Genomic DNA, 12,206 nt, shown 5'->3' on the forward strand with positions numbered 1-12,206 from the left:
TGCGGACAGCTTCACAGTGTGGCCTCAACCGCCTGTACCACCAGGGAGGCCCATTTTTTTTTTTTTTTAAAGATTTATTTGTTTTTGCATGTAAGAGCTGGGGTGCAAGCCAGACATGTGGTGGGTGAGAGGATTCACCAGAGACAGAGTGGGGAACAGAACAGGCAGATCCACTGAAATACACTGCTGAGGGGAGCAGCGGGGAGAAAGGAGAGGTCTGCTGCCCTACTGGTTCTGCTCCCTGGTCGGGGGGATTGAATTTGTGCTGCAGTGGCTGTGGATAGCTTCTTAGTGCTGAGACTTAACCCCTTGCGCCACCAAGAAGGCCCTCACAATTTCTTTTAGCTAGGCTATCTCAAATTTCATGAGTGGCTTCTACCTACATACACACTACAGATATGTACATAGAGGTTGGTGGACAATTACTGGCTTTACCTACACTTCATGAAGATTATTTCAGGCCACGGAGTTCTGCAAATCCTTCCATTCCTTCGTTCAACAAATATGTGTAGAGCACCTACTGTTTACCAGGAAATATTCTAGGCAGTGGGGACATAGCAGGAAATAAAATAGACATTATTCATGTTGGTCTCAACTTATTGATAATAATGTTAATGAGATGCCTAAGGCCACTCACCTGGACACAGGTAAATTTCTGATGGATGTTTCCTCCTTTACACAGAAACTATTGTTACAGGTCAGGGAGAAGGGCACCCCAGAACTCCCAAACCTGCCCCCTCTAAATAGGTTCTGCCATCTGCCACATCAAGACAAAACATGTAAGACCTTTAATGGAAAGGAACTTTAATACAATTGCTGAACAAAGAATATAGTTTCCAAATCAAGCACCCAAGGTTACCCATTCCCTCGTGGGTAAATGTCCAGCTAACCAGGGTTGGCCCAAAGCAAGGCCCGAAAGCCTGCCACAAGTCTAAAGCACCTTCCAGTGGGGACCCACAGAAAAGAATCAGAAACAACCAGGCAAGTCTGGGAGGGAAAGAGCAAAATCAAAACCAAGATAAAAGCTGCGATTGTTAACCTCCCCATGGGTCTCTCACCCACATCTGTGTCACCCAGTCCAGGACCAGGAAGCAAGCTCAGCTTCTTCACATGTCTCTGCTCCACGTGCCTCCTCCAGGTCTCCTTCTGGCTCCATCCTGCTTCCTTCCTTCTCCAGTCTCCTCTCCAGCTTCTTCTCTGTCCTGCTCAGCTCCACCCTCCCTTGTGTGGGGCAGGGAACCTGGAACCTCCCCTTTTCCTGGGGACCACCCTTAGGATTCTTCTGATTCCAAGAGGCACTTTAGCAAAAATCATCATGAAACGGATAAAAAATGAGGCTTATTACCTATAAGATCTGGAAATGATTCAGTACCCCTCGGGCCACAGTGCAGTCAAGGGAATAGGGGGGAAAGTGCCCATGGGCCTGGGCTCCTGCTTTTATTGGGATTGAGATGGGGTGAGTTTAGGGTTTCCCAGTGATGGAGCATGGGGTGGTACCGAAGGACCCTGGAAGTTCTTCACTTTCTTGCAGGAAAGAATTCATGAGAGAGCCAGAATATCTTCAGTACATCTGCCTGTTCTGCTCCCCACTCTGCCTCTGGTGAATCCTTTCACACCCCCCCCCCCCACCTCTGTGCTGCATCCCAGCTCTTATATGCATAAATAAATAAATCTTTAAAAAAAAAAAGTAGGATTTGGGTCACCTTGCTGTGGAAGGTACATGGGCTTTTCCCACTTACTGAATGTGGTGGGATGGGCGTGGGGGGGGGGGCAGGGTGGGGGACAGCCTCAGCTGCAGCCTCTGTGCTGAATTCCTATTCTACCTCAAGAGGATCACACGTAATTGTTGAATTTAAATCATAAGAGCAGGAATTTAAATCTTGGGGAGAGATAAACGAAGGAAAAAGAATGGTGGTAAGTGCCCTATAGTGGTAATACCTGATGGGGGTATCCAAATAAGACCTCCATTAAAAATAAGTAAATAAAGTTAAAAAATAAAAAATCTGGGCCTCCCCAGTGGCGCAGCGGTTGAGCGCTGGGTTACGAAGCTGCCCGCAGCCTCTGTAGCGCCGGTTCGATCCCCAGCCACCAGGCGAGGGTCCCACATGGCACGCAGACCTCTCCTGCCACCCGCTGCTCCCCTCAACAGTGTATTTCGTCAGTCTGCCTGCTCTGCTCCCTGCTCTGGCTCTGGTGAATTCTCTCACCCTCCCACACTTCTGACTGTACCCAGTGCTTGTATAAATAAATAAATAAATCTTTAAAAAAAAATGAAAAATCAGAAAAATGGAAAAAGACACCAGTGCCAAATGATTAGATATCTAAATCAAACAGGATCTGTACAGCAGAGGCACCTCAGCAGGGGTGTGTGTAACCTGACTCTCAGCTAGGGGTGTGTCTGGCTTGTTAGTTTAAGATAGCCACCTTAGAGTTGGATGCTTAAATCATGCACTTGCATTCCAGAAGGAAAAATCAACTCTGGGAACTCACAATAGAGACCTGTTCCTGCCTTCAAGGAGTCCTCTCTGAAATGGGAGGTGTTTCGGTGAGCTAATGCCAGGTAACAAGCCAACTCAGCTGCGAGTTCACTTTCTCACGGGTAGATGGATGCCCTGGTGATTCTCTCTGTGTGGTGTTGTCTGAGGTCACTGTTATGCAGGGATGGGTTAGCTGCCTGACACCTCCGAGTCCCTGTCAGCGCAGGGCCTCAGCTACAAGCTTGTCCTATTCTAGATGGTGGCAGACGAGAAAGCAGTTCACGAAGCCCATGTGTGTGAAGCAGGAACAAGTCTTTATTATTATTTTTTTTTTAAAGATTTATTTATTTATACATATAAGAGCTGGGGTGCAGGCCAGAGGTGCAATGGGGAGGTGAGAGGATTCACCAGAGACAGAATGGGAAGGAGAACAGGCAGATTGACTGAAATACACTGCTGAGGGGAGCAGCAGGTAAGACAGGAGAGGACTGCTGCAACATGTGGGTAGCTCCCTGGCCGGCCAGGGATCAAACTTGTGCTGCATAGGCTGCAACTAGCTTCATAGTGTTGTGCTTAACCCCTTGCACCACCAGGGAGGCCCACATCTTTATTATTATTACAGCAATAGGAGACACACGGTGGCAACAGCATTATTTGTGTGGCTGGCCCAATGGGAGCAACCCCGCCCAGTGGTTCAGGCGGCAGCAGTCCTGTGCCCATGCCAGCCTGGTGGTCGCAGGCTCCTTGGGCCCCAGGCCCCCTGAGCTTCCTCCTCACCTTCCCCCTTCCCCCAGCAGCAGCAGCAAAGGCAGCAGTGCCAGCAGCAATGGCAACAGGGCAACAGTGAGAGTCCCTGCCCATCCCCAGGGCCCTGTTAGCTTTTAGCTTTATAGGATTTATAGATAAAGCCGGCACAGGGCCAAGTTTAGGCCTAGTTTACACAAGTATGTTTAGCTCATGGGAAACTGTACATCAAGGGTACATAGTATTTGCTGCTCTTGCCCAGGCTGACACATCTCAAGGCTACATGTTATCTGCTAGGCCACCTGTGCTGGAAGGTCACGGTGAAAAACAGTCTGAGAAACTCTAAGAAAATTATGTTTTCCCAGGGGCCCTACATCAAGGACACCAGTTGTGAGAAAAGAGGATTTTATTACAAGGAGTTAGGAGGAAAAATTCAAATCTGCCTCTCGGTTAAGAAAAGGAACAAGGGGCCTCCCTGGTGGCGCAAGGGGTTAAGACGCAGCACTTTGAAGCTACCCACAGCCACTGCAGCACGAGTTCGATCCCCAGCCAGGGAGCTACCCACATGGCGCAGCAGACCTCTCCTGTCTCCCCGCTGCTCCCCTCAGCAGTGTGTTTCAGTCAATCTGCCTGTTCTGCTCCCCACTATGTTTTTGGTGAATCTTCTCAAACACATACCCCTGAACCTCTGACCTGTACCCCAGCTCTTATTTTTGTATGCATAAATAAATAAATCTTTTTTAAAAATGAAGTATGGGAAAAGGACAAAGAAACGTGCACTTGGCTGAAGCTCATGGGCTAGTTATAGGGCGATTCACACATTAATTAAGAATTCATGTATGAATTGAGCATTGAGAAGCATGAAGAGGCTTTTCTTCAGAGACCTGGCTCCAGGGCACCCCAACAATGGAATGTGTTCTCCCACACAGGCATGTTTAGAATCCTGGGCAGGGGAGATTTTCTGTTGCCACATGCCTGTCGGTCACTAGCACCACATTCAGTGACTGGGGGTCAGGGATGCTAAAAGCTACACAGTGAGGAAATACGTGAATCCCCAGGCTTTTGAACCTCAGGTCAAGCATTCAGCTGGGCGATAAATCAGTTTATCCAGTTCTGAGGCCAGAACCTGCTCTGCCTATGTTAGGAGGTCCCCTTGCTGCTATCACGCCGTCTGGGGACTCTGTCTGGGGACTCATGGGGCGGACAGGCCGCCTGTGCTGTGCACCACCCTATATTCCTCACTCAGCCGCCTGGATCCATGGGGTATCGACTCCCCACAACATTATCCTCCTGTTTTCTGAAAACTGGTGAAAATCTTGCTGGGATTCACGTTATTTTGGAGGAGAGGAGAGGGTGGTGCAGATTTGTAGATGGTGCATGAACTCCTGTGGCTCACTCAGGGGTCCAGAGAGGTCCCAGTGTTAGGATGGTTGGCACTCTGGAGGCGCCCCCCTCTGCGCAGCCCCAGGGAGAAGTCCTCACCAATCTCACCCCTGATTTTGGCAGCAGTAATGCTTGCCTCCAAGAGAATGTTTTTTTAATAAGGGAAAATCTGGTGTTTTCTGGCTGTCAATCCAGCTTCTGTGACTTTCAAGCTGTGTAACCTTGGGCAAGTTCCTTCACTTGTCTATACAATAGGACTACTGTTGTATAAAGTGGGGGACTTCAGAGGGGTGGCCTCACTACTTCTGTTATGGAAATGGAATGGGGTCAGTAGGCCTGGGAAGTACCTAAATAAAAAAAGGCTCAGAGTCAGTAAGAACCTGGTCTATTTGAACTCTTGCCCCTTCCTCCAGGCTTCCCACCTGACTTGCATCCAGGTAGTTACCTGGGGAGAAAGGAGGAGCTTCAAGCAGCCCAGCTACTCCACCCCTCAGGGCTCTGGAAGGCCAGGTCGATCCTGGGCGGGGTTTTCTTGTTGCAGGTGTAGGACAGTTCAGGAGATTTCTTTGTGAAGAGTGTGACCCCAGGGGAGGGAGCCAACTGAGCTGCCCACCGAGCCACCTCCCAGATTTCCTGCAGCCAGAACCAGGTGAGGGGGTGCCTCACACCCACAGCACGCGCGGACAGATACACACGCACCCCACAGGGCCCACAGCTGGGGAAAAACAGAAACCTGGGATCAGGGAAGTGGAGAGTCAGCCAGTCTTGTCTAGGGTTAGATTTCTAGGAAACCTAGACATGACTGGCTGACTCTCCACTTCTCTGATCCCAGGCCTTTGTGGGGGGTTCTGAAGTCAAGAGTCCATCCCTGGCAGATCAGGTGGGCACCGACCTCCTCTGCTTCCTAGCACAGCGCCCACTGGGTGCCACCTCACCCTCTAGCCAGCCGGCCCCTCACCCCTTCCCTGCAGATCTGTAACTAGAACCCCCACACCCTTGCTTACCTGCGCACTCCTGCACACCTGGCCACCAGCTCCCCTCCCTCCCTCCAGCCCTCCCCACACAGTGCCACCCAACCTGAAAATGAACTTGCTAAAAGAAAGGACTTGGGCCCAGCCGGTGGTAACCAGAATTTTCTGTTCCCGTCTTGAGGCCTGTTCCCCTACCTTGGGAACAGAAGGCTGCACCTAACCCCTGGCCCCCACCAGGGGCCTTGGGGGAGGCCACTTGGCCCCTAGATCTCTAATGTCAACCGTGTCACTGCTTGGGCGCTATCCTGAGAATAAAGTGGGGGATTTCAAAGGGGTGGCCTCACTTTTTGGCTTAAGCTCTTCCCCAGAGCTGTGGTGTTGGCGCAGATTGGGGGAGACCCGGGAAGGGAAGGGAAGGGAAGGGAAGGAAGCTGAGATCTGAACTGAGACCTTGATCTTAGGAGGTGATGGCCTTGACGGGGCTGGGGCAGACACCTGCAAATCGTAGGGTGTGACCAAACTGGGCTTGGGAAAGGGGGCGGAGGGGATTCATTCTGCGCTGACTTTGCCTGATGGCGCAGTGTAGGGGGGCAGCGTGGGGTGGGGAATGGGAAGCCCCGGGAGCAGAGATGGGGCCAGCAGATCTGGAGACAGATGGGGGGGGTGTGGCTAGGAAGTTGGGACAAGGGTTCGGGCCGGGAATAGGCCGGCCAGGGATGCAGAGAAGTGGACGAGAGGGACAACATTTAAAAGAAATGCTCTGCGGATACGGGTCGCCCCGCTTTTCTGAGGTACCTGGAGGCTGGATTCTTCTTCCAAGTGGGGGCTCCTTCCTGCTCCAGTTGCCTGCTGCGACCCCGCAGTGGTGAGCCGCAGGACACCCGGATGGAGGAAGGCCCCTTGGCCTGGACTCTTGCCCTTCCCTGATAGGCCCCCTAGGCCGCGGCACGGGAGGCGGCTACAAAGGCTGAAGGCTGATAAGAGATGCACTCCCGGACCTCCGAGCCGCGGGTGGTGGCTGCAGCAGCTGGGACAGGACGGGGTGGGGCGGGGCGGTGCAGGCGCCTCCCAGTTCCCTGACTATGGGTGGGGTGGGGGGGGCCCCGGATTCTGCCCTGGCCGCGGGCCTTCTGTCAAGGGACAGCCCCTCCCAGCCCCAACTCGCTTCCCCAGCGCCCATCCCCAGGCCCAGGCCCCACCTTTGCAAAGCTTGCCGCGCACCCTCTCCCTGACCAGACTCCGGAGAGCTCTGTTTGCTCTAGTTTGCGTAGCTCTGGTTAAAATTCAGTAAGACAACGCTGGGGCGTCGGGCGGAGGGACCGAGACGGCTCATAGTTCAAACTCGATGTTGGCGAGCCATGTTTCAGGGTAACTGATCTTGGGGTCGGTGGGCTCTGGAGGCAAAGGCTGTTATTAGCCCATTTTGGGGATGACCACACTGAAGGGTCAAGGCCCATGGTCAAGGCCACAGAGTTCATCAGAGGCTGGTGACTGTACCCTACGCAGCTTCTCTCCAAACCTAAATCTTTCAGAACCTTCTAGCAAGGCTCCCCGACTCCCATACTCAGGGCTTCCCCCTGTGAGGCCCACTGCCCTCTCCTCTCTCTGCTGCCTCCCTCAGAGCCCGGGTCCCACAAAAACCCACACAACAAAACCACGATAGTCCTGATCTCTTGTGGCTGCCAGTGGGCACACAAAGACACCCTTAGGGCTGTCCGCAGAAAGGGATTTGTTGGCTCGCTCAAGTCTGGAGCAAGGTGATCTTTGGGTCCCAAGCCTTTGGGTCTTTGGCTGGTAGGGTATGTTGTGTTCTGATGGGGAGGTTCTGTGTATTCCTAGTCATTTGTGGAGAGCTGATACATATGCACCGAGTCAGGGAAGCTTTGGGTATTTCCAGGAGGGGCAGGTGGTTGTACTCAGCCAGGCGTCCTACATGTTAACAGCTTTCCATTGGGGGTGGCCACATCAGCAGGATAATTAAGGGGGGGTATGTGGACATTTAAGGCCCCAGACCCGAGTCTAGTCTGTGCAGAGCCTGGGGCCTGGATGGGGCTTTCTGTGGCTTGTCAGGAAATGGGCATCATCACTATAGCTCCTAGCAATTAACTGTTACAGGGCAACCCGGGTATGATATGGGTTGCCTGACTGTGGGTCCTCACCCACATGCTTAAAAGGGACTTATAATAAGACTCAACTGCAGGCACACACAAAAAGGTTATGTGCGGCTCACTTTCCAAGGCTGTGGGCAATACACAGGGAACAGGGGGCTGTGTCCCTCCCTTCACTGAGCTGTGTGTGTAGCCACGACAGAGACTGAGAGAGCCCCAAAGGGACTGGCTGGGGGAAAGAGAACTGAGACACAGATGGGGACTGAGCAGGGGCTAGATATGGGACAGAGAACAGAGCCTTCCTGCCTGCCTTATTTCTCACCCTCATCTCTTTCTCTCTCTCCTCTTGCCTTTCTATTCTTATCACTGCCCCATCACCCATACAGAACAACACCTTTATGTGACTATCAATAAATTTATTGATAGTATCACACAATTGTGTTTGAATCCTCAGAGAGGTGAAGACACTGGCCCAGGGTCACACAGCTAATGAATTGAGCCAGAAGTCAGCAGTCCAGGACCAGAGTGTGTGGACTTAACCACAGAGAGCTCGTCCTGGCAGAGTCACCTGGTGAAGCACATTCCTTGCGGGGCTTAGTGAAGGGACCTTGATTTCCAGAGGCCTGGAGGAAGGGACCTTATTGAGGGACTGTGAGCAATAAGGCTGATCTCATGAGCATCAGGTTAGCTGGGATGTCAAACTAATTCAGTCAACACTGCCTGCCTGGCTGCTTCCTTTCAAGCCCAAGGGGGGCTACCCTTTGGTACCACCCATGAGTCACTTCCAGTTGGGCTCAGCCTCACTGGGCCCAGTCCCCCAGCTGAGTAGGTTCAGTGCAGGTCCCGGTGTCTAGTTACCCTGAGTTGCTTCTGCAAAGGCAGTGCTCACATAATCGTAATGGGCCATAAATAATTCTAAAAGCTTCTAGCTGCATAGCTTCTGGAAACTTCCCAGGTGAATCAGATCACACCCTGCTAGATCGAGCCTCAAAGTTCCCTTCTTAATGGCCGGGTTCAATACCTGGACCCGGAAGACAAGTCTTGAACCAGGTCAACTGAAACCTTTGTATCTGATCTACCTTCTTGTAGTTTCCAGGATATGCTGTGGTTAAAGTCACCTGATGAGGAAGCATTTTCAGAAGAGTGGGTGCGAGCCTCTCAGTCACAGGAAGGACAGGGACAGTCTTTGGAAGAGTTGAAAGTAGGTTCACCTTCCCTTGGGTCCTTCCAGACGACCTCATTCCCACCACTCAGAGCTCAGTTCTGATAGTCAGCAGCCACACCTGGAGTTTGGCTGGGGCTGCATGTCACGGTCGTTGGGACACAACATTCTGTCAGTGCAGACTGCAGGATGACACATCGGTCATTTCTACAGATAATTGGACTGATTTTCTGCTTCCAGTCACCTCACGGGGGTCAGGACCAGTTCATTTCCTGCTTTCATGAACTTACAATTTCTCTGCTTATGTTCAGCACCCAGATCTTCAAAGTTACATCCTTCTTGGTGCTTTGATTTTTCCTAAGAAAGCTCAGGTTACAGCTGAATTAACTTCATCGCTCTACAAACCACAGGCTCAGGTTTTATGCCCCAGGATGGCGAATTCTCAATGTCCCTCACCTCCTCTGGCAGCACAGTGAGTCCCGCCTGTTCTCTGAAGGTCTGTCCTGGCCCATACCACTCACTCCTGGGATCGATTTCTTTTGTGTCCGGAGTTGACAAGAACAGGTTGTATATTTGCTCAAACGTAAGGGGAGTTCCTGTCATTTCTTGGCCAGGAGTAAAGTTCTCTTATAGAATTTGCACGTCTGTTCAGGAATCTTTTGGTCACTGGCTCCCTCTGCTCCAGCCTGCATGTGACCTGCCCCAGCCACTTGTGTAGTGAACGACCTGTACACCTGATGGCGACTTTTCACACTCCCTCACATGTACACACAGATAAACGGTCATGCACATACCCCCCGCCCCCCAGTGTCTGCACCTATAGCTGCTTCACCGCAGCTGCACACCTTTGGCCCTTCCCTGACCTAACCTTCCCTGCTCTCCCTCCCCTCGCAGCCATGCTCAGCTTTCAGATGCCATTCTCCTTCCCCATGGTCCACTTCATCCTCTTTGTCTTCACCGTCTCCACCATCTTTCACCTTCAGCAGCGGATAGCAACGCTCCAGTCCACACGGGAGTTACACAGGCCGGCCTCAGCAACCACCAGGAGCCCCACTAGCCACCCCCCCACAAAAAGCTCCACTAGTCCCCCAGCCAGGGGTATGTGGACGATCAATGCCATAGGGCGCCTGGGGAACCAGATGGGCGAATATGCCACGCTGTACGCCCTGGCCAAGATGAACGGGCGGCCCGCCTTCATCCCCTCCCAGATGCACCGCACGCTGGCGCCCATCTTCAGGATCAGCCTGCCGGTCCTGCACGACTCCACGGCCAGCAGCATCCCCTGGCGGAACTACCACCTGAATGACTGGATGGAGGAGCAGTACCGCCACATCCAGGGCGACTACGTGCGCCTCACCGGCTACCCCTGCTCCTGGACCTTCTACCACCACCTCCACGACGAGATCCTCCGCGAGTTCACCCTGCACGACCACGTGCGGGAGGAGGCGCAGCGGTTCCTGCGCGGCCTGCGGGTGAACGGCAGCCGGCCCAGCACCTTCGTGGGGGTCCACGTGCGCCGTGGGGACTACGTGCATGTCATGCCCAATGTGTGGAAGGGCGTGGTGGCGGATCGGCATTACCTAGAGCAGGCCCTGGACTGGTTCCGGACTCGCTACAGCTCCCCCATCTTTGTGGTGTCCAGCAACGGCATGGCCTGGTGTCAGCAGAACATCGATGCCTCTCGGGGGGATGTGGTGTTTGCTGGCAATGGCAATGAGGGCTCGCCTGCCAAGGACTTTGCGTTGCTCACGCAGTGTAACCACACCATCATGACCATTGGGACGTTTGGGATCTGGGCCGCCTACCTGGCAGGTGGAGAGACCATCTATCTGGCCAATTATACCCTGCCAGACTCTCCCTTCCTCAAACTCTTTAAGCCAGAGGCAGCCTTCCTGCCGGAGTGGACTGGGATCGCAGCAGACCTGTCCCCACTGCTCAAGCACTGACCGGAACCATCCTCAGCAACCCCTCCTTTTCTGGCTCCACCAAAACACAAGGAATACCTTGTCACATCACCAGAACCCTTCCCTCTTGCAAGCAGAAGGCTTCGGGCTGCAAGTCACACAAGCCCCTCTAATTTATCTAAATAACATTGACGTGTTTTGCACAATACGACCAGAAGGGCGCATCTCCAAAGCTAGTTAATTTAGCAACTCAACAGTATTGAGTGACCCCAGTCTCCCCCATCTTGATCGCCGTCTTCTCTTATGGTCTCCAGAGGGCTCCCTCCTGGTCCCCAGAGGGCTGGCAGAGCCCCGGGTGGCACATGTGGACACTCTCTTTCCAAGGCAGTGGAGATTATTCTTATCTTGGGTCCCTTTAAAGACTAAGGGGAACCTTCCAAAGCCCTGCAGAAACTTCCCCTCTATGTCCTTGACAGAGGTGTGTTGCATGCCCTTGTCGTGCTTCATGAAGCAACGCAGATGAGACTGAGATTGGCTTCGTTTCAGATCCACAAATCTTTGGCCCCCACAACTGGGGAGCTGACCAGCCTCTGGCAGGATATGGTAATTCACATTTAAAAACATACCAGCAAACAAACCTGGATGCTGTTACCAAGTAACACAAGCCCCACTTATTTATTTAAATAACATTCATGTGTTTTGCCCAGTAAGGCCAGAAGGGCACATCTCCAAAGCTAGTTAATTTAGCAACTCAACAACATTGTTAGTGACCCCAGTCTCCCCGATCTTGATTGCTGTCTTCTCTCAGATTAGCTCCCTCATGGTCCTGAGAGGACTGGCAGAGCCCCGGGTGATTATGCCATTGCCCAGAAATGGCAGCGGAGTACAAAACCTGGAAGCTCTGATTTGTACAGGTCGGTCACTACACAAGGGCAGCAGACCACGGAGGAAAATTGAGGCTGACGTAGAGCCCACAGTCCACCCTCCAAGTCATGTATCCTTGGGACTACTCCACCCAGAGGGCTCACTATTTGCTAGCCAGGAGATCTTTATTTCCTGTTTTCTTAAAAGCACCGTGTCGGTTAGTGCCTGGTGTACGTCCAAGACCATAACCCTTACCTCTGCAGCTCTGGCTTCCTAGGAACTGGGGTGTGTATTGTTGAGATCGCAGGTGTTGAGATCACCACCCTGGCTCAGTGACCTTGAGAAGCCATTCATTCTCTCAGGAAATGTGTGCAGCACTGAACCTCACATATAGGATCCCTGCTCCTAAGGGCTCTATTAACAAGCCACCCAGAACATAGCAGCTTATAATTGTAATGATGTATTTCCTGCAATTCTGCGGGTAAGTAGGTGCTTCTCTGCTACATGCAATGTTGACTGAATTGGTGGAGCTCAGTTGGCGCATCTGCAACTACGTGGCCTGCCCAGCAGGCCTTGGGCTTGGCTTCCTCAAC

General features: G+C 52.5%; 2 protein-coding genes across 4 annotated transcripts in view; one reads left to right on the forward strand and one right to left on the reverse strand.

The window, feature by feature from the left end:
- The window catches only part of LOC119249524 (netrin-5), a 45,812-nt gene that overhangs the window by 22,638 nt on the left and 10,968 nt on the right, over positions 1–12,206 (reverse strand). The window lies entirely within an intron of this gene.
- LOC119249528 (galactoside alpha-(1,2)-fucosyltransferase 2-like) lies at positions 5,119–11,135 on the forward strand. Its single transcript, XM_037516924.2, has 2 exons — positions 5,119–5,253; positions 9,740–11,135. Exon 2 carries the CDS (start codon positions 9,742–9,744, stop codon positions 10,789–10,791), a length of 1,050 nt encoding a protein of 349 aa, XP_037372821.1. The 5' UTR covers positions 5,119–5,253; positions 9,740–9,741; the 3' UTR covers positions 10,792–11,135.

This window comes from Talpa occidentalis, unplaced genomic scaffold, assembly GCF_014898055.3.
Source record: "Talpa occidentalis isolate TD23 unplaced genomic scaffold, MPIMG_talOcc4v2.1 talOcc4.17, whole genome shotgun sequence".
NCBI classification, from domain to species: Eukaryota; Metazoa; Chordata; class Mammalia; order Eulipotyphla; family Talpidae; genus Talpa; species Talpa occidentalis.

Bases quoted from the DNA above. Each gene is read 5' to 3' on its own strand.
- LOC119249528 (XM_037516924.2), top strand. From the start codon at position 9,742: ATGCTCAGCTTTCAGATGCCATTCTCCTTCCCCATGGTCCACTTCATC.